The sequence below is a fragment of the Pongo abelii genome, chromosome 18, assembly GCF_028885655.2.
Source record: "Pongo abelii isolate AG06213 chromosome 18, NHGRI_mPonAbe1-v2.0_pri, whole genome shotgun sequence".
Classification (NCBI taxonomy): Eukaryota; Metazoa; Chordata; class Mammalia; order Primates; family Hominidae; genus Pongo; species Pongo abelii.
This window is the reverse complement of record NC_072003.2, coordinates 57792019-57819152: the sequence shown is the minus strand read 5'-3', so window position 1 is coordinate 57819152 and position 27134 is coordinate 57792019. Positions and strand designations below refer to the sequence as shown.

Here is a 27134-nt window from a genome sequence, read left to right as displayed (position 1 = left end):
ACGTTTTGAGTTGTTAACCCCTTTTTGTAAGGCAAGGACTAGACATTATGTTGATTCCTGTTTTGGGGATAAGTTTGGCAAAATACTTTTCTTTGGTTATGTTATACCATTTTGGGGAGTATATTCCCAGCTTTTGAAAGTATTTTTCTTATTCTAGGATTTGGATGTGAAATCATTGCTGCTAGAGGCTTATGTTAAAGGACAACAAGAATTGCTCTATGTAGTGCCCTTTGTTGCCAAAGTCTTAGAATCTAGCATTCGTAGTGTGGTGAGTAGATTTTAATATTTTATTTATGGCTAATTTCTAAGCATTGCTTTGTTTTAGCACGAGGTCAAGAGATTATATTCTTAGTTCTTGTGAGGTAAAGCTAGTTAAGTCCGTTTTCCTCTATGGCACTTGGATTTCCAATTTGAGACGCTGGGTGAAATAGGAAAGATTGTAATGGTTGGCTTTGGTTTTTGGTTTTTGGTTTTGTTTTGTTTTTGAAATGTGATATAGGTGAGAAGGCTGGGGGTTTTGTTATGGCTACAGAGGTATAAGTGTTTAACTATGTTTAACTATTTTTGGTTATTTTTTGATCCTTGTTTTTTGTTTTTTATTTGTTTGACTCCCCCCCCCATCCCCTTATGTTGTATTGAATTGTTTTTAAATAATCCAAATTAAAGGGCACATTTTGGGCCAGCTTAACATAATAGCTTTTCTTTAGGTTTTTAGGCCACCAAACCCTTGGACAATGGCAATTATGAATGTATTAGCTGAGCTACATCAGGAGCATGACTTAAAGGTAATTTACTGCTTCCTTGTCTTCTGGAACATTCTTTGCCTTCACATTATTAAAACTTACAGTGAAGGCAGGGTATTTTGGGGGAAGTACTATAATAACTGAAAGTAGAGTATGTTATGAGTAAAACTAAAGTTTTCTTTTAAAAATTCTAATCCAACTCTGGAACTGTGCAGTTAAACTTGAAGTTTGAAATTGAGGTTCTCTGCAAGAACCTTGCATTAGACATCAATGAGCTAAAACCTGGAAACCTCCTGAAGGATAAAGATCGCCTGAAGAATTTAGATGAGCAACTCTCTGCTCCAAAGAAAGATGTCAAGCAGCCAGAAGAACTCCCTCCCATCACAACCACAAGTAAGTGTGCTAATTAGTCAAGGAAGGCTTCTGTTAGCCAGGATACTATCTTAAATGGTACACGTCCATGTATATAGCAAACTATAATTTCCCACATAATGTAGTGGTGAAACTTTGTATACGTTTTGCTGAGCCTCCTAATTATCAAGCAAAAGTAATGACTAGGCCTTGTGTTACCATCTTAGATTCCATCCTGGCAGTTCATGCATATTATTAACTAAATGTGATTTAATCAGTTGCCTCTCATATCCCAGCTAGGCCAGGTTATCTCCTTTGTTGTGTGAAGTCCCAGAAATAACTGCATACTATGATGGCCTGTTAACCCCTCATATCTGGGTATGACCAGACCTGCTAGATCTGCCAAGGGAATGGACTGTTTTATCTACATGAAGAAGATGAGAGAAGGGTGCAGGAGTATTGAATGATTGGGAGTTGTGGTTAGAATAAATTGAGCTTTTCTTTCTTTCTCAGTCCTCAGCAGCTGAGAATCCCCAGATAAACCTAGGAACAGGCTAGGTTGAAAACATACATCTATAATATAGACTAAGTTTATAGGACTTGGGCCTGACAATATGGCATGGCTGCTCAGTTGATTTCTGTGCTGTGGGGCACTGCCACTGACATAGTTTAACATACTTCGTGTATATCTCTGTTATAATAACAGAATTTCCCTTTCAGAGTGGGAAAAATAGGAGCTGCTACATCCTTCCCTCCTCTCCCAATTTAATTAGTTTAATTAGATAATGACCACTCAATGATATTAAGCTAATTTTATAATAAAGTCAACAAATGTACTTTTTAAATCTCTCTTTATTACTTGACATTTAGCAACTTCTACTACACCAGCTACCAACACCACTTGTACAGCCACGGTTCCACCACAGCCACAGTACAGCTACCACGACATCAATGTCTATTCCCTTGCGGGCTTGGCACCACACATTACTCTAAATCCAACAGTAAGTAAACACTGCTCCATTCTCCCAGCTTCTAGTTTGTGATAAGGTAAATTTTGTTTGGTCACCTTTTCTTCAGCTCTTTGCCCTTCCTTCTGGATTCCTAGGTTGTAGAGTTTGTCAGAAAGGATGGAGATCTAGAACTGCTGTGTAGTTCAGTTGGGATTTTTCTTCTTCCCTTAAGAGATAGAGTGACTAGATGGCAGTTATATTGGTTCCTCATATCCAAACCTGTGATACTAAAATTTAGCTGGCAATAAAATCACAATCTCCAGGAATTCCTTACACAGAGTAAAAGATGCTTAATGTATACCATAGCTTTTTATTTTCTTTATCTTGTCACTTTAGCCTTCTGCAGTAAGCCATTTCTTCCAGCTGAAGGCTGGAAATGAGCTGATTGTGCATGTGTATACAATTTCTAGGCTAAGATCTTGAAGTAGGACTTAGCACTTTGAGTTATGTTGTTGTGGCCTGGTTCCAGAAGGAGGTCTGATATAATATGGTCATATAAGATGACCTCTGATCAGTCCTTTTTCCTATACTTAGTATTTGCTTTGTACATTCAAGGGGACATGTTATTGTTATCTTTAGTCTTTTATTCTGCTTAACAGAATATATAATACAGAATCAGGTGAGTGGAGTTTTCATTGTCCTTTTTAGAAACTGAAAATGTTCACAAATACAGGAGTAACATTAATACATTGAACTTTTTATTAAAAGGAATTGAAAGGGTATCAGAGAAATCATTTTATCCTTGTCCCCCCATCCCCACTACTATAGACATGGTACTTAGTTTTAGAGGGGCGGAGTGAGAGGCAGTGGGACACCTAGATCCAGAAATTGTGATTCATCTTTAGAATACTCTTAGTGTTCTGAACACTATTATATGCTAGTTTAATTTTTTTTTTTTTTTAATTCAGCAAGTTAAAGGGACCAAGTAAGTTTTGGGGCATAATTTACACCTGCAATTAAAGATTAGAAACAGCCTTTCAAGTGAAGCCAAACACTTCAGTGGGTACTGTAAAATGCTCACTATTGTGATGAATTAATTTTAATAGTTTTTGTAAGAAGTCTTTTTTCTATAAACTTGATTCTTTTTACATTTTCCCAAGCTAGTGGAGAAGTTGCTTTCTTTTAAGAGTACTTGAGCCACAAATTTTAAATAAGCCAACAGTGTGTCTTTAAGTAGTTAATGCATATTATAATGAATAGTTTGTCCATTAAACTTGGATTTAAAAAAAAGACATATATCTATTATTGTGTATCACAGGGTATACTGAATACTTTTCCCTGTATGGAGCTCAGTTTCTGTTACCCGAATTTTCCATTGGTTAACTTTAAGTAGAAACTGGTAGTTTTTGGTTAACCTTGATTTACAAAATCATGAATGTGATTGCCAGTAGGAATTGGATTGTCTTATTTAAACAGGGTGTTGACTTTGTCCTCCCCAACCCCCCAGATTCCCTTGTTTCAGGCCCATCCACAGTTGAAGCAGTGTGTGCGTCAGGCAATTGAACGGGCTGTCCAGGAGCTGGTCCATCCTGTGGTGGATCGATCAATTAAGATTGCCATGACTACTTGTGAGCAAATAGTCAGGAAGGATTTTGCCCTGGATTCGGAGGAATCTCGAATGCGAATAGCAGCTCATCACATGATGCGTAACTTGACAGCTGGAATGGCTATGATTACATGCAGGGAACCTTTGCTCATGAGCATATCTACCAACCTAAAAAACAGTTTTGCCTCAGCCCTTCGTGTAAGTTGGCTATTTCCTTGGTATAGGTACAAAACGTATTACTGCTTGTCTGTAATAATTTTTTTCTTTGCCTATATATGGCACTGGGCATTACCACTTATTCTTAATAATCACCATATTTGTTTGATGTCTTCCATCATTTTAGATTGTAATTCTGTGAGGCAAAGCATCATGTCTGTGGTGGTGTTTTTTTTTTTGCTGTTATATCCTCTACACAATGTTTGACAGATAGTAGATACCCAAATATTTGTTGGTTTAAATAAATTAAGATTTAAAAAGGAAAAGTGATATCTAACAATCTCATTTCTGTTAACCAGGAAGGATGAAAGCTGTTTGAGAAGGCCGATACAAAATGACTTAAAGTGATGTTGCATGTGCACACACTTTTCAAATAATTCACTTACTAGTTTTGAGTGTCAGATATCATGGTTAATAATTCAGGTATCATGATTAATAATTTGTTTACTGCTTTAATGATTTTTTTTGGGTTGTTTTTTGCCTTTTTTTTAATGTTTGTTTCATGTGACAGGGTCTCACTCTGTAGCTTAGGCTAGAGTGCAGTGGTGCAGTCTTGGCTCACTGCATCCTCCACCTCTGAGATTCAACTGATTCTCGTGCTTCAGCCTCCCAAGTAGCTGGGATTACAGGCATGTGCTACCACGCACCACTAATTTATGTGTTTTTTTTAGTAGAGAAGTGGCTTCACCATGTTGGCTAGGCTGGTCTCGAACTCCTGGCCTCAAGTGATCTACCTGCCTTGGCCTCCCAAAGTGCTGGGATTACAGGTGTGAGCCACCGCGTCTGGCCTGCTTTACTGATTTTAAGGCATGTTCACAATAAACTGATAAGGTGTCTAGGATATTTTTGTCTTAAAAGTGAGGAAGCTGACTGTTTCAAGATCACAGCTTATTCATAAGTAGAGTCAGAACTTAAAATGCGTTTGCCAGATGCACTGCATTTTCTACTATCCTGTCTGTCCACATCAACTTTCAAGTCTTTTTCCTTCTATTCCCCCCACCCCCCCACCTCCATTAATAGACTGCTTCCCCACAACAAAGAGAAATGATGGATCAGGCAGCTGCTCAATTAGCTCAGGACAATTGTGAGTTGGCTTGCTGTTTTATTCAGAAGACTGCAGTAGAAAAAGCAGGCCCTGAGATGGACAAGAGATTAGCAACTGTAAGTGTTTAGAATTTGCCTTTTAAGATTTTCTTTTTTAATTTAGGGAAGTGCCTTATAACAAGAACCTCAGTGACTTTTTTTGTTTGCAGGAATTTGAGCTGAGAAAACATGCTAGGCAAGAAGGACGTAGATACTGTGATCCTGTTGTTTTAACATATCAAGCCGAACGGATGCCAGAGCAAATCAGGCTGAAAGTGAGAATTGGGGCTCTGTCTCTCCCCGTCCCGTCTTTGTTTTATTTTTAATGTTGTTGTTGATTGAACTCCTTACTGGAATTAGGACAGCAGGGTAAAATGTTGTTTATGAGAAAACATCTTAACTTGATAGCATTTCACTTAATGGCTGCCTGTGGAGCAGGTATGGAAATAGCTCTAAATTCCCTTGCTCCTCCAAAGTTGTTGAAGTGTTACTACTCTAAGGAGTTCATGTGCCTGCTAGTTTCCATGTTTCCCAACTTGGGCTTCTCACATTAATGGTTGCTTATTGTTCCCAATGAGAGAGTGAGAAATCTGATAATATTTACCAGCTTTAAGGGAGAATTGCACTAGCATCATCCCATGTGAGGCATTTTCCAAGAGAAACTCTCAGTTAATTTATAAATGAGGTGACTCTTAGCAGGATTCAGGGAAATGAGAAGCCCTCTTCTGAACTGCATTTGTGTGTGCATGCATGCTTAATCATGCTGTTATATGTTGTAATGACTCTTGTGTCCCTGAGCTTACCCACATGCAGACTTTCCACTTTCAAAACAGTTTATTTTGATTATTGAGTGAATTCTGTCAAAATAGGTTTTCTTCTTTCAAGGTTGGTGGTGTGGACCCAAAGCAGTTGGCTGTTTACGAAGAGTTTGCACGCAATGTTCCTGGCTTCTTGCCTACAAATGACTTAAGTCAGCCCACAGGATTTTTAGCCCAGCCCATGAAGGTAAATGTGTTTTAGATTAAATTGAGTGTTTTGCCAATCAATTTAAATGTTTTTGACATTTAATATATGTTTTTTGACTTGCTTCCTGGGAGAATAATTTACACGGGAAAAAACACCTATAGTTTTTGAGTTGTAGGTATTCTTTGTGTCCAATTAAGTATGACATACAGGGGATTAAAGAAAAATTGACATGGGTGTGGGTGATTTAACTTTAATGTTTGGCCTAATTAGGGGAATTTGCATGGTAGCATAATAACTTTCGGTTTTTTATTTTTATTTTTAAATTTTATTATTTATTTTTTTGAGACAGGGTCTTTCTCTGTCACCCAGGCTGGAGTGCAGTGGCGCGATCTCAGCTCATTGCAACCTCCACCTCCCAGGCTCAAGCGATCCTCCCACCTCAGCCTCCTGAGGAGCTAGGACTACAGGCGTGTGCCACCATGCTCAGCTAATTTTTGTATTTTTTATAAAGATGGGGTTTGGCCATGTTGCCCAGACTAGACTCAAACTCCTGACCTCAAGTGATTGCCTACCTTGGCCTCCCAAAGTGCTGGGATTACAGGCCTGAGCCATTGTGCCCAGCCTTCCCATTTTTTAAATAAAAGAATTTTCTAAAATTTTCAAAGGTATTTACAGAAAACTTGGAAATATAGGGAAAAACATTTTCCCCCGAACCAGTTGATAGTAAGTTGCTGACCTGATACCCCCATCACTCCTGAATCCTTTGGTTTGTATTTCTTACAAAACCTTCTTCCTTTGGTTTGTATTTCTTACAAAACCCTTTTCCTGTGTGACCACGGTACAACCATTAAGGTCAGAAATGAATACTAATACTTTACTCCATCTAATTCATAGACCTCTTTCAAGTTTCACCATGTATCCCAATAATGTATAGTAAAAGACCTGTTTTAGAATCACACATTTCTTCAGTTGTCATATTTTTAAAGTCTCCCTCAGTTCTAGCTGGTGTAGGTAACTCAGTTTTTCCTCATCTTTCATGACCATAACACTTCTCAATATTATAGGCTAATTATTTTCTAAATGACTTGATTTGTTTGTCCAGTGTATTCTCATGACTAGATTCAGGTAATGTGTTTTTAACAATAGGAATAGCTCAGAAGTAATGCTGTATTCTTATTCTGTCCTATCAGGCTTTGACAGTTGGACTGAGTACTATATTTTTCATGGTTTGAAACACTTTCTTAGGATATAGAGGGTTTAGTAGATGGTACAAGTGGTGCTGCCCTCAGTCTGTCTCATTGTTACTAATGCTCTCTTTTATCACTTGATTATGCTGCTGCCTGCCAGGTTTTCCTCTCTCAAATGAAACACCTCTTCCCTTATGCCTGCCTTGTACTGTGCCACTTGATGGTATTAATTCTGAATAGCTCAGGAAGAAGGAAAGGAAGAGGCCCTCCATGTTTGAATGTAAAAATAAGAAAAAGGGAGTAAACATACTAATAGACCTCTATTTGATACATGTGTCAATAAAAAACCTTAACATCTTTTGTCTCTTGTTGGTTGTTTCCTTCTCTAAAACAGCAAGCTTGGGCAACAGATGATGTAGCTCAGATTTATGATAAGTGTATTACAGAACTGGAGCAACATCTACATGCCATCCCACCAGCTTTGGCCATGAACCCTCAAGCTCAGGCTCTTCGAAGTCTCTTGGAGGTTGTAGTTTTATCTCGAAACTCTCGGGATGCCATAGCTGCTCTTGGATTGCTCCAAAAGGTTGGTTCTTAAGCTATTACTTTAGAAAATGCTAGGTGTTAAACATTTATTGACCTGCACCACCATCTACATATTTATGTAGTTATGCTTAAGATTTCATAATATAAATCAAGTTCTATAAGTAGGTGATTTTTTTTTTCCAACACAGAATGTAGTCATGGCAGTTTTGAATGGTAAACTTGGAAATCTTTATTTTTTTTCTTAAAGATATTCCGGAAATATGATTTGAAGAAACTTTAAAAGATAGCCCTTTAGAGGGGTGGGTGTGTGTGTGTGTGTGTGTGTGTGTAAGAGACAGGGTCTCTGTCAGGCTTGAGTGCAGTGATGTGATCATGGGCTCAAGTGAGCCTCCCACATCACCTTCTTGAGTAGCTGGGATTACAGGTGTGCACTGCCAAGCCAAGCTAATTTTTAATTTTTTTGTAGAGACAGGTCTTGCTTTGTTGTCCAGGTCGTTCTCAATCTCCTGGGCTCAAGTGGCCCTCCCTCCTGAGCCTCCCAAAGTGTTGGGATTATAGGCATGAGCCACTGAGCCCAGCTGCCCTTTAGATTTTGAGGGACAAGTTGATCCAATAATTTGGATCAGGGTAGGTAGGGAGCCCTGGGTTTTAACTACAGCAGAGCCTTTTATGACAAGAGCGCAGAATGAACTTAAATCAGATAGAATTTAGAGTGTGTGTGATAGGCAACTGAAAGGGATGTTTGGAGAGTGGAAAGGACAGGGAGGCTTTGGAAGGTATTTGGTACTTGGCATTGAGGTTTGGTTTCTGGCTGTGATAGTTGGGCCAAGCACTGTATTTTTCATGGTTTTGAACGCTTTCTTTCTCCCATAGGCTGTAGAGGGCTTACTAGATGCCACAAGTGGTGCTGATGCTGACCTTCTGCTGCGCTACAGGGAATGCCACCTCTTGGTCCTAAAAGCTCTGCAGGATGGCCGGGCATATGGGTCTCCATGGTGCAACAAACAGATCACAAGGTCAGTAGCCATCTTCGAAAAGTAGTGAGTATTGGACTGCGACTGCCTTTTGACATAGAAAGTACTGTTTATGTCTAGGGGTTTCCCTTTTTTCTAGTAGGTAGGTCGGACACTTGGACTTCCTACTTCTGAGAGGTGAGAATTGTTAAGTAGTTGTTTTCCATCTGGTCTCTACCTTCTCCCCATGTTGGATATAGAAAACCAGTACCTTGTTTTGGGGAATAAATTGTAGGTCATTGTTTTAAAAGGCTTCAGTGATTTCTCAGAAGTGGTATTCATGTATAAGTATTTTAATGTCTTAAATGGAATACTCTGTATCCTAGGATTTGAAAGGAAAGCCTGGGCTATCTGTTCTATTTCATTACTGGCTGTTTTTAAATTTGGACCTGATTTGCAGTTGAATCTCAAGGCATTCTTAATTTGGAGCAAATTTCCATTGAGTAAAATGGGCACTTTATACAGTATGGTTAAGCCTATATGAGTAAAGATATTGAACTTTTTCTAGGTGCCTAATTGAATGTCGGGATGAATATAAATATAATGTGGAGGCTGTGGAGCTGCTAATTCGCAATCATTTGGTTAATATGCAACAGTATGATCTTCACCTAGCGCAGGTATGGAAGGAATTTACTTGCATGGACAAAAGGACTCAGGGAAGTATGTTTGCTCTTAAGTGTTTTCCCTCTTACATTGTGTTTTCTGTGTTGCCAGTCAATGGAGAATGGCTTAAACTACATGGCTGTGGCATTTGCTATGCAATTGGTAAAAATCCTGCTGGTGGATGAAAGGAGTGTTGCTCATGTTACTGAGGCAGATCTGTTCCACACCATTGAAACCCTCATGAGGATTAATGCTCATTCCAGAGGCAATGCTCCAGAAGGGTGAGGATGAAATGCTTTGAGATCTCTGTACATTTAGTAGTCTCCGTAATATTTTTAGGAATGAATATGCAGACTTACTAACATTACTTGTTATAACTGCTTTACCAACCACATATGGGTGAGTAGCTTTGGTAAGGGCTAATATTGTCACTTGAAGTATGAAAGCTTAATTGACTGCCAAGTCTTCTTGGCACAGAGCAGTACATACGGTACCAGACTTAGTGTCAGAGTCCTATGTTTAAGCCCTGGTCATGCCACTTAAAAGCTTTCTGATTTTAGGCAAATTGACTACCCTCCTTAAACCTATTCTTTATAGAAAATGGAAATAATTTCTCAAAGAACTATTGGAAATCAAGAGAAGTAACGTAAAGAAAGCATGGTACATAGTAGGCAAGCAGTGGATAGTTGTTGACTCTGAACATCAGTTCCATTTAAATGAACACGTTTTTTGGGCAAGAAGTAGCTTAACTGAGGGCAGTTGTTTGCGTGTTGTGTGCTCATGAACAAGCAGATAAGAGACTAAGTATAGTTTTGTTTTAGTGTGGAAGTGGTAAAGTGAAGTGGTAAACCACTCTTGTGGTTGCTGTTAAATAAGTAAACTATACATCCGTATGTCTGTAAAATCACAACTACGAGGAGACTGATTTTCACGCTGAATTTATTGTACTAGATTGCCCCAGCTGATGGAAGTAGTGCGATCCAACTATGAAGCAATGATTGATCGTGCTCATGGAGGCCCAAACTTTATGATGCATTCTGGGATCTCTCAAGCCTCAGAGTATGATGACCCTCCAGGCCTGAGGGAGAAGGCAGAGTATCTTCTGAGGGAATGGGTGAATCTCTACCATTCAGCAGCAGCTGGCCGCGACAGTACCAAAGCTTTCTCTGCGTTTGTTGGACAGGTAGAGCTTTTGGAAAGAAAGGTGCTTTTTATTCAACATAAGTAGGGTGTGATGCCTCCAATATTAAAGCTCAGTATTACGTACATGTGGTCAGACAGTTACCTCCATACTCATGCAAACCCAAACTGTTTATCATTAAATTACAGCCTGTTTTCTCATGGTTGATCACTAAGCAATAAAGGCAACATTCCCTCCCACCATTGGTTCTGTATATTCCATTTCAGTTGTCACAGCTACAAAGTACAATGGGTCAGATAATGAATAATGAAACTACCAAATGTATTTTTACTAGCACTGATGGGACTGTGGGCTAATAAATATGTAAAATTCTCACAGTAGCCCACATTAAAAAAAAATGACAAAATAAAAATGCTTATTTAAATGGTAGAGTGTTTTATTGTATTTTCTAATTTAAATATCTACCTAAACATGACATATTCCTTTGGAAAATACTTTCCAGTATTTTCATTAGATTTGATGCAAGTTGAACTTTGACTTAAAAGTGTTAGGAACAAAGCACCTAACTGAAAATCAAGTTTGGCAGGAATGTTTGTGAATAGGATGAACAAGGAACAATGTCAGAACCAGGCCATAGTACCATTTAGCATTCTGTTTTTGATTATCACTGGTTGCTTTCAGTGACTGTGAGGGAATCAGACACAATAAGTCCATGTGTCCTAATTATAATATAACTTGGCAAGAGTGATACTTTTCCTGAATTGACCTTGGAATTTCCTTTATTAGAACTGTTGTAATTTTTTTTCAGGGTGAGTTGTCTGCTTATTTCTGCAGATTGACCATTATATTTCTTCAAACTGAACCCAAAACTTTTAGGTATATTGCTAAAGAAAGATTACAAATTAGGTCTCTTTTCAAACTAATGACAATTGAATGTGGAAGAGCTGACTTCAATTCTAGAAGTTATTTGAAATTACGTTTACTTTTTGGCCGGGCTCTGTGGCTCACACCTGTAATCCCAGCACTTTGGGAGGCCGAGGCAGGCGGATCATGAGGTCAGGAGATCGAGACCATCCTGGCTAACACAGTGAAACCCTGTCTCCACTAAAAATACAAAAAAATTAGCCAGGTGTGGTGGCGGGTGCCTGTAGTCCTAGCTACTCGGGAGGCTGAGGCAGGAGAATGGCGTGAACCCGGGAGGTGGAGCTTACAGTGAGCCGAGATTGCGCCACTGCACTCCAGCCTGGGCGACAGAGCGAGACTCTGTCTCAAAAAAAAAAAAAGAAATTAGGTTTACTTTTCAAAATGAATGTTACTCAGTAAATCATACTGAGTATATTTCTCCCCTAAAAGAATCCAGGGAATTACAAAGCATACCCTACTGAAAAGCTATTACTGCATGTTTTATAGTCTGATTTATAATTTGAATGGAAGAAATTGGAATCCATTGGTCTTTCTGATCATTGCTATTTCATGGGTATGGATGTGGCGCCTGTCTCAGCCCTTCCTGCTGGCTTATTTGCTCTCATTTCATCTTTCTCTTGAAAAAGATAGTGTATTATACTTTTCTGTGCTGTTTTGTATCCTTTTGAAAATTCTTTCCTTCTTATGCTCCTCCTTGACCATAGTACTCTGTCCTAATATTCCTCACTCTCTGTTAGTTTTACAGATACCAGTGTAGACAAAAAGTCCCTTTGCCATGCTGGCATTCTGTCCCAGCAGGGTACAGTATTATCGTAGTCTAACCAGTTCAGTTGTCTTTACTGCTTATCAGGGACAGTTAAGTTGTTTCAAAAATTTCAAGATAACCTTGAAGTTTTTTTTTTCTGAACTTGGTTTCTTTGTTTAGTAAGTAAGTGACCTGTTCTTCCTCTGTAGCCTTAATGTGTATTTCACTGTTGTCTTCGTTTGTTTGTTTGTTTGTTTTAAAGGGTTGAGGGGAACTAGCCAAATAATATTCCCACTGTGCTTCACTTCTAGTTCATACGTCATATAGTTTCTAATTTTTCCTTTCTTTTAAATAAACTTGTGTTTCCACATCATTTTAATTAATGTAACATTTTTATTACATTAAAATACCTAGATCAGATTTGTATTTCCATTTGGTACTTACCTATTGTACAAATTATTGATTTTTCTGGGGGTAGCTTGTTGGAATTTTAAAATCTTTGTTATTGGTTAATTCAGTTTGAGGAAATTATCTTCAAATCCTTCAGAAGTAAATTACCTTAAATTCTGTGAGAAAGTAAAATATATGCAATTTAGTCTTCTCCTTGGAGTCCACAATGTCTTAACATGACTTACAGTTACGAACAGTTTGTTTTATTTGCATGGTTAATTTTCCACATTATTTGGTGGGAACCTACTGTTCAAAATTGCCATGATAATCTGTGTCAGTTTCCATCTTCTCTGTTCTACATTAAACTTAAAACTGGAGGAATTCTGTCATGGCACCTTAATGGGAAAATAATTCTGATAATACATTTATTACAATGTAAGAATTAGAAATATGACAGTAGGAACAAATGAGAATCTCTTAAGCCTGAAAATTAAAGTTATATGAAGTTTATTTGTGTGTGTTATCTCATTGTGTCTTTATTTTTTGTTCCCGTGGTAGATGCACCAGCAAGGAATACTGAAGACCGATGATCTCATAACAAGGTTCTTTCGTCTGTGTACTGAAATGTGTGTTGAAATCAGTTACCGTGCTCAGGCTGAGCAGCAGCACAATCCTGCTGCTAATCCCACCATGATCCGAGCCAAGTGCTATCACAACCTGGATGCCTTTGTTCGACTCATTGCACTGCTCGTGAAACACTCAGGGGAGGCCACCAACACTGTCACAAAGATTAATCTGCTGAACAAGGTCTGAAATCCTTTCTTGCCTTAGTCTTGGTCTACATCAGTGGGGTGTTTTATTTATTTAATTATTATTATTATTTTTTATATTGTTTCTTTGAGAGAGTCTCACTCTGTCACCCAGGCTGGAGTGCCTCTGAAGTAGCTGGGAATACAGGCATGAGCCATGATGCCTGGAGCTTTTCTGTTTTTAGTAGGGTCTTACCATGTTGCCCAAGCTGGTCTCAAACTTCTGGCCTTGAGTGATCCACCTGCCTTGGCTTCCCATAGTGCTGGGATTACAGGCATGAACCACCATGCCCGGCCACATCAGTGGTTTCTTTTTTTTGAGACGGAGTCTTGCTCTGTCGCCCAGGCTGGAGTGCAGTGGTGTGATCTCGGCTCACTGCAAACTCCGCCTCCTAGGTTCACACCATTCTCCTACCTCAGCCTCGTGAGTAGCTGGGACTACAGGCACTCGCCACCATGCCCAGATAATTTTTTTTGTATTTTTTGTTTCGTTTTGTTTGTTTTATGTTGTTTTAAGATGGAGTCTCACTCTGTCACCCAGGCTGGAGTGCAGTGGCGGGATCTGGCTCACTGCAAGCTCCGCCTCCCAGATTCACGCCATTCTCCTGCCTCAGCCTCCCGTGTAGCTGGGACTACAGGCACCCGCCACCGCGCCCGGCTAATTTTTTATATTTTTAGTAGAGACAGGGTTTCACTGTGTTAGCCAGGATGGTCTTGATCTCCCGACCTCGTGATCTGCCCGCCTCAGCCTCCCAAAGTGCTGGGATTATAGGCGTGAGCCACGGCGCCCGGCCACATCAGTGGTTCTTAACCCTATTGGGTCCCTCAAGTGACCCGCCTGCCTCGACTTCCCAAAGTGCTGGGATTACAGGCATGAGCCACCATGCCTGGCCATATAAGTGGTTCTTAACGCTGTTGAGGCCAACCCTTCCCCAAAACATTTTGTTAATGCGTCTTTTCTGTCCTGAAATTAAATTTGTAAATAATATGTAAACATACTCGCTCTGTGTTAGAAACAGAATATGGTGCCTTAACCGAAATACAAAAAGAGATCATAATGTATTTCAGTATGTTAATGCTTGGTAGTATGAATTTGCCCCATACACAGAATCACTGTGAGTGGGTGGCTAGAAGTGCCCCCTGCTGATAGATTGGCAACTCAAGTACATGAGTGATATTAGTCATTGGCTTGATTTACACAGTGGAGTTCTTGGAAATTTGAATATTAAAACAATGCAAAAATACGTGTAAAAATGGACTTCGATTTTGGATTTGGGAAATTAGAGATGTGTTCTTCAAGCCCCTCACTGTTCAGTGGGCAAGTCAAGTGGAATGGGATCTCTGCAGCCTAACAGCTTTCCTGGCCCCTGCCTACTAAATGCCAAGACAGGCGTAAATCATTCCCACATGTCAACTTCATGTCAGACCAGACAAATTAGATTGTTATATTGTGTTAACGTGGTGAAATGTGAGGGGCCTTGCTGATTTCTAGAGCTGAAGAAAAACCATTGGGCATTTGTGGAGAATATTCAGGTGTGGTCCAAGGATGTTGAAATTCAAAGAAACACAAAAAACACCAAAGGCGAAGTCAGACCAATTTATGGCCCTATCGGCTGCCGGCTGCCAGCATGTAATTTTGTATTCAAATTGTATATATGCTTTCCTTTAATGTTGGGTTTAAGAATGCAAAGTTTAAAAAGCATGACATCAAAGTGGTGAGTGGATTATCTGAATAATTTACAAGCTCTGATTTGTGTTTTATGTAGGTCCTTGGTATAGTAGTGGGAGTTCTCCTTCAGGATCATGATGTTCGTCAGAGTGAATTTCAGCAACTTCCCTACCATCGAATTTTTATCATGCTTCTCTTGGAACTCAATGCACCTGAGCATGTGTTGGAAACCATTAATTTCCAGACACTTACAGCTTTCTGGTGAGTATTGTGTTTGCGATTTTGTGTTAAGGTTTGCTGGATTAATGTAGTAAAATTTTGGGAGTAGAACTCTTGAGCATTTTGAGCCTACATTCATGTGCTGTTCACTGTATTTAAGTTGGACTGTGCTTCTCACTAAGGTTTTTCTTCTTTCAGCAATACATTCCACATCTTGAGGCCTACCAAAGCTCCTGGCTTTGTATATGCCTGGCTTGAACTGATTTCCCATCGGATATTTATTGCAAGAATGCTGGCACATACGCCACAGCAGAAGGTGTGGCTGCAGTTTATCTTCTGTAGATGAAGACTATAACTACCTGGGCTTATTTATTAGCATTGCCTATAGATTTCTATTAGTCATTTAGTAGTAATTGTACTTCTTCCAAACTTAGTTGGGAATGCTGTGTAGTGTTCACTCAAGTCAAGTACTTGACTGCCTCTGCCTGAAAGCCATTCCTCAGTGATTAGGTGTTGCTGCTTCAGCTCAGTTGTGGGCCACCTGTGTCAGTCTCGCAAGTTTTTTTTTATTGTTTTTTCCTTTCTTTCTTTTAAAATGTTTTGCTTCTTTATACACAGGCATGATTTATTTTACATATTTGTCAGTTAAGGGTTTTTTTGGGGGTAGGGGTGTTGTTTTTAAAGTTGAAATCTATGTGTGCCCTCATAAATATCTGAATAAATCTCTGGGTAACAGGGCTCTGGAGCTTGTTGGTTTTACAGACTCTCACTTTAAATGCGGAAGGCTCTCAAACTAAGGTTGAGGACTACTGGGCTATGTTATTTTGAAGGATTATGATCAAGTTCTATTTAAGAGTTCTTTATCTAATTGGTAATACAACACAGTTAACATGATAAGTTTTTTTCCTCCCATCTTGGAATTAAATTGGCAAATGAGTACTGCAGAAAGTACCATTCTTTGGCCCCTCAGATCAGAAGAAATGTGACTGCTATGTAATGGAGTGAACTTGACAAAGAAGGTGAAATAGCTCTTAAATGAAGTTTTGTTTGGTGGAGAAGGGCATTCTAGGAGGAAGGAACACAACATATTAAATACAATTATCCAAGAATTAATTGAACATAATTGGTATAGTTGGGGGAGGGTGAGCAGGCTGACATTGGCTGAAAATAGAGAATTCATGTCGTGGACTCAACAAGGTTATTTGCGAAGAGTTGAGGAGTTGGAAGAGAGAAAGGAAATGGCTGAGACTTAATAAGGAATTAAGAAAACACATTTCTAGTTGTCAGTTTCTGCAGTTGACTGTTTTGTGTTCTATCAGAAGTTTACTCCTCTCCCTTTTTAAATTTTGCTGCAGGTACACAGGGATCATTATGTCTTGAAATCTCTGGAGCCAGTTTTTTCAAATATTATTTCCCACTATCTCCATAATAACTTGGTCCTTTTTAATCTTTTTAATGCCAATCTTTTTTCTTTTCTTTTCTTTTTTTTTTTTTACGGAGTTTTGCTCTTGCTGTCCAGGCTGGAGTGCAGTGCTGTGACCTTGGCTCACTGCAACCTCTGCCTCCCAGGTTGAAGCAATTCTCGTGCCTCAGCCTCCGGAGTAGCTGGGATTACAGGTGCCCGCCACCTCGCCTGGCTAATTTTTTATATTCTTAGTTGAGACAGGATTTCAACATGTTGGCCAGGCTGGTCTCTAACTCCTGACTTCAAGTGATCCACCGGCCTTGGCCTCCCAGAGTGCTGGGATTACAGGCGTCAGCCACCATGCCTGGCCTTTAATGCCGATCTTTAGTAGAGGTACTTAACATTAGTATTCTCTACTTATATTAGCATGAAGAAGATAAGTCAGTGTAGCTGCTTGGGGGACTTATAGTGGCTGAAAAACAGCTGAGTATAATTATGACTCATGTACATTTCTTTCAGGGGTGGCCTATGTATGCACAGCTACTGATTGATTTATTCAAATATTTAGCGCCTTTCCTTAGAAATGTGGAACTCACCAAACCTATGCAAATCCTCTACAAGGTAATTAACTTGGATTTATTATAAGTTAAAATAACTGAGATCTTAAGAAAATATACTTTAGGAATCTGAGGCCTTATTTTGTTTTTATTAAGCCTTTGAGGCATGACATACATTCAGAAAAGTGTAAAAATCAAGTGTACTTGCATAACCAGCACCCAAATTGTACAGTGTTTGTATATGTTCAACTGTAGAAGATACTACAGTTTTACAAAGCATTTGTACCAGTTTATACTTTTAAACAGCATGGAGGAGGTACTGGTTTTCCCACATCTTCATCTTGCCATACCTGGTATGGCATAATACCATACCTGGTATTATCTGTTTTTCATTTTAGCCATTTTGGCAGTTGTACTGTGAAATCTCATTGTGGATTTAATTTTGTTGGCGATTTATCTTTTTTTTTTTTTTGAGACAGAGTCTCACTCTGAAACCCAGGCTGGAGTGCAGTGGCGCGATCTCAGCTTACTGCAACCTCTGCCTCCCAGGTTCAAGTGATTCTTGTGCCTCAGTCTCCCTAGTAGCAGAGACTACAGGCATGTGCCACCACACCTGGCTAATTTTTTATAATTTTAGTAGACATGGGGGATCTCATCACATTGGCTACGCTCGTCTCAAACTCCTGACCTTAAGTGATCAGTCTGCCTCAGCCTCCTGAAGTGCTGGGATTACAGGTGTGACACTGCACCCAGCCTCCTTGATGATTTCTTAATGAGGTTTTCATGTGTAGATCAGCCATGGATATCACCTTTTTGTGATGCTCCTCTTCCAGTCTTTTGGCTCTTGTTTGTATTTTTATTTATTAAATAATTCTTTATATGTTTTAAATACAAGCCCTTTGTTACTATATATTCAAACATCTCCCTCTCAGCTTGCCCTTTTACTCCCTTAAAGGAAGGGGGAGGTGTCTTTTGAGGATCAGAAGCTTTAAAATTTATTGTAGTCAAAATTGCAGATTTTTAAACTTGTATTAAAAGTTGCTTTTTGTGACTCGTGTAGGAAATCTTTGCGTGTCTCAGTGTGCTAAGGTGTTCTGTTTTCCACCTATCTGAATTGTCAGATTTATGAGCATAAAATCGTTTAATGTTCTGAAACTATTTTTTATGACTGTAGGATCTGTAATGTCATTCCTGACATTAATAATTTTTGTGTTTTCTCTGTCAGCCTTGGTTAGGATTTATCAATTTATTTTTTCTAATAATTAACTTGGGCCTTGATTTTTTTTAGTACTTTAAAAAATTTATTATATGCTTTTACTCTACTTTCTTTGGTTTTCATTAGTTCTTTTTTTTGGCTTCTGAAGATAGATGCTTACATCATTATATCTTTATTTTTTGTCCAGTCTCCTAGCATATTCATTTCAGCCTGTAAACTCTTGATGCCTAGTTTTTCATGATACCTAAATGGAAATATTTGATAAATCATCTGTGATAATGTTAATTAAAGCCTAAAACTTTTTAAGAAATGTTACTAAAGTATACTTTATTCTTTTGCGGGGGGTGGGGGGCTTAAGTTATAATAGGAAAACGTTACTCCATTTTCCTTAGTGTGGAAATATTTTTCTTGTTTTTTAAAAATAGGGCACTTTAAGAGTGCTGCTGGTTCTTTTGCATGATTTCCCAGAGTTCCTTTGTGATTACCATTATGGGTTCTGTGATGTGATCCCACCTAATTGTATCCAGTTAAGAAATTTGATCCTGAGTGCCTTTCCAAGAAACATGAGGCTCCCTGACCCATTCACTCCTAATCTAAAGGTAAGGTTCCAACTAGTTAAAGGAAAACTTATGTCTTAATATTTCAGTCCTTTCTCTCATAAGTAGACTGTTCAACACTTCCCTACCCAACATAACACGCACACCGTTAGTTAAGGGTACTCTTTAAAGGAAATAATGTTATTAAGCCTGATATAGGGTATGATATTGTTGCTATTGCTGTTGCTGGTGAACATTGATTCACAGCATTTTTCTAGTTGCTAGTTTTCATATTAATTTTGATACTAAATTTAGCTCTATTTATAGAACCACAGCTTAGGTGTTGGGGCAGTCATTTGCTGGGTGTGCCCCACATGGCAAAGAATTGCAGAACAAACAGACCTTTGTAATCTTTTTCTTTTTTTGAGGCAGAGTCTTACTCTGTGACCCAGGCTGGAGTGCAGTGGTGCAGTCTCGGCTTACTGCAACCTCCCCTTCGCTGGTTCAAGCTATTCTCCCGCCTCAGCCTCCCAAGTAGCTGGGATTACAGGCACTCGCCACCACGCCTGGCTAATTATGTGTTTAGTAGAGATGGGGTTTCACCATGTCGGCCATGTTGGTTTTGAGCTCCTCACCTCAAGTAATCTGCCTGCTTCGGCCTCCCAAAGTGCTGGGATTACAGGTGTGAGCCACCACGCCCTGCCATAGTCTCCATATTTCATAGTTTTGTGTGTCTGTGCACTTGTGCAGTTGTTCCTTGGTCCCTTACTGTTCTTGGAGGATTGGTTCTAGGACCCACTGGGACACCGAATTTTAAGTATGCTTAAGTCCTGTATGTAAAGTGGCATATAACCTTTGCATATCCCCTTAAATGACATCTGTATTGCCTATGATACCTAATGTAGTGTAATGCTATTATGGAAATAACTATTTTAAACTATATTAATAACTTTTTAAAATTTGTGTTTTTTATTGTTGTATTATTATTTATTTGTGTTTATTTATTTATTTTTGAGATGGAGTCTCACTCTGTCACCCAGGCTGGAGTGCAGTGGCGCAATCTCAGCTCACTGCAACTTCCGCCTCCTGGGGTCCAGTGATTCTCCTGCCTCAGCCTCCCAAGTAGCTGGTACTACAGGTGCCTGCCACCATGCCTGGCTAATTTTTTTTGTATTTTTAGTAGTGACGGGGTTTCCACTAGTTGGCCAGGCTGGTCTCAAACTCCTGACCTCACGATCTGCCTGCCTTGGCCTCCCAAAGTGCTGGGATTACAGGCATGAGCGACTGCACCCGGCCTTTATTGTTGTATTATTTTTTATTGACCCCATCATCTACCTCTACCTTCACCCCCCATATTTGCGATTTGAGGTTAAGTAGATATGGAACCTAAGGGTATGGAGAACCCACTGTATTTTTTTAAGTTGTTGGAATAAAGGAGAGAGAGGACCACTTAAAATCTCACCACCCTGACATGGCTACTATAGTTTGTTTAAGAGACAGGGGTCTCGTTGTGTTGCCCAGGCTGAAGGGCAGTGACTATTCACAGGTGTGAACATAGTGCACTTCAGCCTCAGGCTCCTGTGCTCAAGCCATCCTCCTGCCTCAGCCTCCAGAGTAGCTGTTACTAGAGGTGCACACCACTAGAAGTGCCCAGCTATAGTTTAAATGTAGTCTCTACTCTTCCTGACAAATGCATTTTTTTTTTTTTTTTTTGAGACGGAGTTTTGTTCTTGTTGCCCAGGCTGGAGCACAATGGCGCGATCTCTGGCTCACTGCAACGTCTGCCTCCAGGGTTCAAGCGATTCTCCTGCCTCAGACTCCCAAGCAGCTGGGATTACAGGCACCACACCCAGCTAATTTTGTATTTTCAGCAGAGATGGGGTTTCTCCATGTTGGTCAGGGTGGTCTTGAACTCCCAACCTCAGGTGATCCGCCTGCCTCTGCCTCCCAAAGTGCTGGGTTTACAGGCGTGAGCCACTGTGCCCGGCTTCATTTTTTTTTTTTAAAAGAGTAAGTGTGATGTCTGGTCTTGCTGGGGCTTCTTTTCAAAGACTCTTGGTGAGTGAGGAATCTTATTCCGGATTATTATTTTGAAATCCAAGTCCAGGAAAAATCAGTTAGTTGTGCAAATTAGACCTTTGCCCAAAAGGTGTCTTGCCTCTGGGAAGGAAATACATTATAGAGTGAGAAATTTTTATCATTTTGTACCAAGATTCTTCTAAAGAAAGAAAGACTGATTAATAAAATGTGGCAGCTGTGCTCTTCAAGGCATTTATAGTGTATATAGTTTTAGAAAAACAGTCCCACCACTTTTTAGCATAGATGTAATTTACTAATAAAAATGATTCTGCTTGTGATTCTTGCATTTTATCTGTGGCAGGTGGACATGTTGAGTGAAATTAACATTGCTCCCCGGATTCTCACCAATTTCACTGGAGTAATGCCACCTCAGTTCAAAAAGGATTTGGATTCCTATCTTAAAACTCGATCACCAGTCACTTTTCTGTCTGATCTGCGCAGCAACCTACAGGTTAATTGGTTTGGCTTAAAACTCAGCTATGTCTTCCATATAAAGCACTTTCTATGTATGGTCCTGTGTGTGGTCCATTTGGGAGTTAGTCTTTTATTGTCACTTCCATCAACTGGGTGAGGCTGATTAACTGGATTTACGTATTTTACTAGTTCATTTCATCAGTGATATTTTGCTACAGCTTTGGACAAGACAGCACTATAAGAGTAGACCACAGACAGTCATTAGCTGTTGGTACTCCTAGGATTTTTCTGAATACCTGGATGCTGATTTACATTTCTCTATAGGATATTTTGAAAGTTATATATTTACAATCTGTATATGCCATGCAACTACAACTTTCTCTCCAAATCTTTAATTGACACAGTGCATATTTTGATTTTATAAACTTTAGAGCTGTGCCTTGAGCTTTGGCTTCCTGAGGGAAATCACATTTCTCTTACTGATACAACCACCTTTGGAGCATCTGTGTATTTGTTAAATAACCTCACGAATTCAAGCAGGTGAATCACAATAAATGTTTGGCCTTTCCATGAAGGTGTAAGAAGGGTTTAGAAATACTGGTGCTAGAATTGGTCCTCTGTAGGAGTAAGCATAAGGAGTTCTGTTTTGCTCATTTTAAGGTATCCAATGAACCTGGGAATCGCTACAACCTCCAGCTCATCAATGCACTGGTGCTCTATGTCGGGACTCAGGCCATTGCGCACATCCACAACAAGGGCAGCACACCTTCAATGAGCACCATCACTCACTCAGCACACATGGATATCTTCCAGAATTTGGCTGTGGACTTGGACACTGAGGGTGAGTGAAGCCTACCAGTTTTCAGAGTAGAGTTCTCTGTGCTTTTTGCTACAATCTGATCACAAAAATGTAAAAATGCTTCCAGCCACAATAGTGATGGAATGTTCTGTCAGTATATTTATTCACAGGTCTAGCCGATTATTTTATCTTTAATTGGACATTATCTGCTCAGTGCAGAAAATACAAAAAAGCATAAAGGAAAGAATTATCCAGAATCGTGCAGTATCAGTTTTGGTGTATGTGACTGAAGTTTTTTAGTGTGAAAATAAACTTAAAGTCCCTTTAAACATAGCCTCTTGTTACATTGTTTTGTTAGGCTGCCTTATATAAGCATTTTTATTGGTGCCTGTTTGGCAGGCATCTTGTTAAATGTTCGTGTATAAAGATTAATGAATAGGACTCTCCTGTTCTGCAAAAAGCTCACAGTATAACTCCTGTTGCAGGTTGCAGCTTTTCTGCTTGAGCTACATTTCTTTTGGTCCTCTATATTTATCGTATATAATAGAGACCCCAGTTAGGTGCTAACCAGTTGTACAGTCCTGTCTAGTTTTGCATACATATATTTTAGGGGGACACTACTCTTTAACTTTGCTATTGATTCTTGAGAGATGAATTAATGTTGTATATATGCTGCATGCCTATATGTGGGATGGATTTAAGACAGCTTAAATTCAAGATATAACAACATTGAATACCATCACATCCAAGAGCTCGGCAGTAAAAGGACGGCAGCCTTTAGAGAAACGTGTCACTGTGAGACTCACAAACACGAATAATGTCAAGCAGAGGCAAACAACCAAACCCAGTTAAGATAATACTTATTCCAATGTAGTTTAGACTAATCAAAATGTGGGCTGGGTACCCTTAGGGTGTCAAGACCTTTTTTGGAGGGCTGTGAGGTCAAAACTTTTTTTTTTTTTTTTTTTGCAATAGAGTCTTGCTCTCTCACCCAGGCTGGAAGGCAGTGGCGCAATATCGGCTCACCATAACTTCCGCTTCAGGGGTTCAAGCGATTCTCCTGCCTCAGCCTCCCGAGGAGCTGGGATTACAGGCATGCGCCACCATGCCCAGCTAATTTTTTTGTATTTTTAGTAGAGATGGGGTTTCACCATGTTGGCCACGCTGGTCTTGAACCCCTGACCTCAAGTGATCCACTTGCCTCAGCCTCCCAAAGTGCTGGGATTATAGGCGTGAGCCACCATGCCCGGCCCAAAACTGTTTTCCTCATAAAACAACATTTACATTTTTGGGTCTATTCTGTCATGAGTGTACAGTTGAATTTCTCAGAGGTTACATGAAATATACTGTAACAAGTTGAACACAGAAGCAGAAATGAGAATCCAGCTGTCTTTTATTAAGCAAGACTTAGAGATCTGCAAAATGTAGAAAGACTTAGTGATGAGTGTCACCAGAAAATAGTTCATGTTTCTTATATTAGCATATAGTGGGTCTGTTTTTAAAAATGAATAAATATTTTTAAAATCTAATTTCTAATGTGGAAAATACTGAAATAAAACACACAGAAATGAGAACTCTTTGGGGTCCCGAGAACCACTGCTTTACACCAAAGATTAATTTAAAAGCCTCTGTCAGAAACCCAAACCCTAGCCAGTTCGAACTGTCTTCCCATGTTGACCTTTCAGACTAAGTCCTAAGTCAAGGTTTCTTAATTTCTAGGTCGCTATCTCTTTTTGAATGCAATTGCAAATCAGCTCCGGTACCCAAATAGCCACACTCACTACTTCAGTTGCACCATGCTGTACCTTTTTGCAGAGGCCAATACGGAAGCCATCCAAGAACAGATCACAAGGTAAGAGAGCAGCTTAGTTTTTAAATGCTTCAAAAGGGTCTCCTTCCTTTCATCTTTTTTTTTCTCTCTTCTCTATGCTTTCAGTGTTCAGTGAAAATCCGTTTGGTTGGGTTTTTTTGTTTTTTTTCGAGATGGAGTGTTGCTCTGTCACTCAGTCTGGAGTACAGTGGCGCCATCTTGGCTCACTGCAACTTCCACCTCCTGGGTTCAAGTGATTCTCGTGCCTTAGCCTCTCAAGTAGCTGGGATTACAGGCACCTGCCACCACGCCCAGCTAATTTTTGTATTTTAGTAGAGACGGGGTTTCACCATGTTGGCCAGGCTGGTCTTGAACTCCTGACCTCAAGTGATCCGCCTGCCTCAGCCTCCCAAAGTGCTGGGATTACAGGCATGAGCCACCGCACCTGGCCTTCAGTGAAAATCTTTTACATGTCCAATAATGTGTTAAATGTGGGATACAATTGTGAGCAAAATGGATGGTTCCTGCCCTCTTAATATTCATTCTGATGGACATGTATCACAAGTAGGGAATTAAAAATCGCAATCATGGCTTAAATGAAAAGTAGTTTACTCCACAAGGCACATTTTGATTAAAGGTCAGGAGTTTCTCTGAGGTGGTGGTGATAACCAGTCCTAAATCATGCAGGCCTATGAAGTCTATGTTAAGGGACTTGGACTTTTCCTCATTACCTCTGGGTTGAAAGCAGTAGCAACAACAGGATCATACTTGCATTTTCCTAACAATAGTTAGGAATCTGTTGCCAGATTGCCTAGACTACGTATAGTATTAGAAAGATTGTGATATACACACACACACACATACACTTTAAAAATTGGACCAGACTCTTAAAACTTGTTCATTTGCTTAATTAAATAGTACCTATGGTGCTAAATATGGTATTCCTTTGATTTGTATACTAAAATTTAATATCAGATGCTTAGATGATGATGTTCCATTTTGTTTATATAAAGCTGCAGTAAGTCTCCTTGGACTTGTAATCTTTGTTATGCTTCATGTACAGTTGGTACGTGAAAGGATATAAAGTTAAGCCAAAGCTTACTGGCATTCAGAAAAATTTTACCAATTTACATATGAACTAGCAATGTTAGCTTTTTTTTTTTTTTTTGAGACAGTCTTGCTTTGTCGCCCAGGCTGGAGTGCAGTGGCTCAATGTGAGCTCACTACAACCTCTGCCTCCTGGGTTCAAGCAGTTCTCTGCCCCAGCCTCCCGAGTAGCTGGGATTACAGGCACCCGCCACCACCTCCAGCTAATTTTTTGTATTTTTAGTAGAGATGGGGGTGTCACCATCTTGGCAAGGCTGGTCTTGAACTCCTGACCTCGTGATCCACCCGTCTTGGCCTCCCAGAGTGCTGGGATTACAGGCGTGAGTCACCGTGCCCAGCCTGCAGTGTCAGAATTCTTAATTCTTAGTTTCTATTTCCTTATTTTCCATTGAGAGTGGGCTTGCTTATTTATTTATTTATTTAATTTATCTTGCGACAGGGTCTCACTCTGTCGCCCAGGCTGGAGTGCAGTGGCACGATCTCGGCTCACCGCAACCTCCACCTACTGGGTTCAAGCGATTCTCCTGCCTCAGCGTCCGACTGCTGGGATTACAGGCATGCAGTCACCATGTCTGACTAATTTTTATATTTGTAGCAGAGACGGGGTTTCACCATGTTGGCCAGGCTGGTCTCGAACTCCTGACCTCAGGTGATCCACCTGCCTCGGCCTCCCAAAGTGCTGGATTACAGGCATGAACCACTGTGCCTGGCCTGGGAGCTCATTCCGGAAATTACTGCTTTTTGTACTAACTTTGTGTGCCATGTACTCTGGGCTTTATGTGGCTTCCTCTCCCTGATCACCCCTTATTCTGAACAGCTGTGAGGCAGATACCATTATCTGCACTTTACATTAATACTTAGTCTTCTAGGGCTAAGAGCAGGGTTCAAACCCAGGTATCCCAACCTGTGCTATTTGGAGTATATTAATCCACCTGTCTTTACTAAAGGTGAGAACTTTTGCATGTGGTTCAATAATCGGAGAAGTTAGAAAAAAAAGGTAATGGAAGAATAATCATGAATTTGTATGCTTCTCTCCATTAACTAGCTCTTTCTCACTTTTTCCAGAGTTCTCTTGGAACGGTTGATTGTAAATAGGCCACATCCTTGGGGTCTTCTTATTACCTTCATTGAGCTGATTAAAAACCCAGCGTTTAAGTTCTGGAACCATGAATTTGTACACTGTGCCCCAGAAATCGAAAAGTGAGTTCAAAGTAATTTTTAATTGTCTAGGAATGAGACTGGAGACTGAAAACCGTCTGTCTCTAGGTTGGGTCAGCTGAATGAGATGCAAGGTATTGTTAGGCCTACTCTTTAATCACAGATTTGTAACTGTCTTCATCCTTCAGGTTATTCCAGTCGGTCGCACAGTGCTGCATGGGACAGAAGCAGGCCCAGCAAGTAATGGAAGGGACAGGTGCCAGTTAGACGAAACTGCATCTCTGTTGTACGTGTGTCAGTCTAGAGGTCTCACTGCACCGAGTTCATAAACTGACTGAAGAATCCTTTCAGCTCTTCCTGACTTTCCCAGCCCTTTGGTTTGCGGGTATCTGCCCCAACTACTGTTGGGATCAGCCTCCTGTCTTATGTGGGCACGTTCCAAAGTTTAAATGCATTTTTTTGACTCTTGGCCAAAATTTAGAAGATGCTGTGAATATCATTTTGAACTTGTGTAAATACATGAAAGAGAAAACCTTTGTCTGGAACTTCTTGGCTTTGTGCAAGCTGTGTCCAAGGCAAGTACATAAACTGGTACCTTGTAGTAAAGAGGCAGCTGATGCCATGCACTTGTCTGAGGGCATAGCTCCATGTCTTCTGACATTCCTGGTGTCCCAAAGAATAGCAAAAAGCCAGTTTGAATATTATGTAACTTATTTTTTTAATGTGGACAGGGGACCTTGAAAATCACTAAGTTATTAAAAATATGGATGTGCTAGAATTGGATATGTCCAGGAACATGGGAAGGGCTCACTATTGGAATCCCATGAGTTTCTGTTTTGTCTCTACCCAAACATATTCCAAAGCTGACTGCATTTGTACCATCTTATTTCTT

At 39.9% G+C, this 27134-nt stretch overlaps 1 protein-coding gene across 12 annotated transcripts in view; it reads left to right on the top strand.

The window, feature by feature from the left end:
- The window catches only part of CNOT1 (CCR4-NOT transcription complex subunit 1), a 109446-nt gene extending 82672 nt beyond the window's left edge, over window positions 1-26774 (top strand). For 6 of the 12 annotated variants that reach the window (XM_024233401.3, XM_024233403.3, XM_024233400.3 and 3 more), the window contains 23 exons: window positions 158-268; window positions 708-785; window positions 959-1136; window positions 1965-2095; window positions 3552-3848; window positions 4887-5027; window positions 5120-5224; window positions 5835-5954; window positions 7497-7688; window positions 8522-8664; window positions 9170-9278; window positions 9376-9545; window positions 10216-10447; window positions 13023-13271; window positions 15040-15203; window positions 15360-15477; window positions 17086-17187; window positions 18765-18938; window positions 21256-21405; window positions 22029-22209; window positions 23887-24019; window positions 26150-26284; window positions 26431-26774. In XM_024233401.3, coding sequence (XP_024089169.1) covers window positions 158-268; window positions 708-785; window positions 959-1136; window positions 1965-2095; window positions 3552-3848; window positions 4887-5027; window positions 5120-5224; window positions 5835-5954; window positions 7497-7688; window positions 8522-8664; window positions 9170-9278; window positions 9376-9545; window positions 10216-10447; window positions 13023-13271; window positions 15040-15203; window positions 15360-15477; window positions 17086-17187; window positions 18765-18938; window positions 21256-21405; window positions 22029-22209; window positions 23887-24019; window positions 26150-26284; window positions 26431-26509 — 3492 coding nt within the window. In that variant the 3' untranslated portion in view covers window positions 26510-26774. Of the gene's footprint in view, window positions 1-157; window positions 269-707; window positions 786-958; window positions 1137-1964; window positions 2096-3551; window positions 3849-4886; window positions 5028-5119; window positions 5225-5834; window positions 5955-7496; window positions 7689-8521; window positions 8665-9169; window positions 9279-9375; window positions 9546-10215; window positions 10469-13022; window positions 13272-15039; window positions 15204-15359; window positions 15478-17085; window positions 17188-18764; window positions 18939-21255; window positions 21406-22028; window positions 22210-23886; window positions 24020-26149; window positions 26285-26430 lie in introns of all 12 variants that reach the window. The other 6 variants (XM_024233396.3, XM_063717311.1, XM_024233398.3 and 3 more) reach the window with 1 other exon arrangement.
- Window positions 26775-27134: the final 360 nt, after the last annotated feature.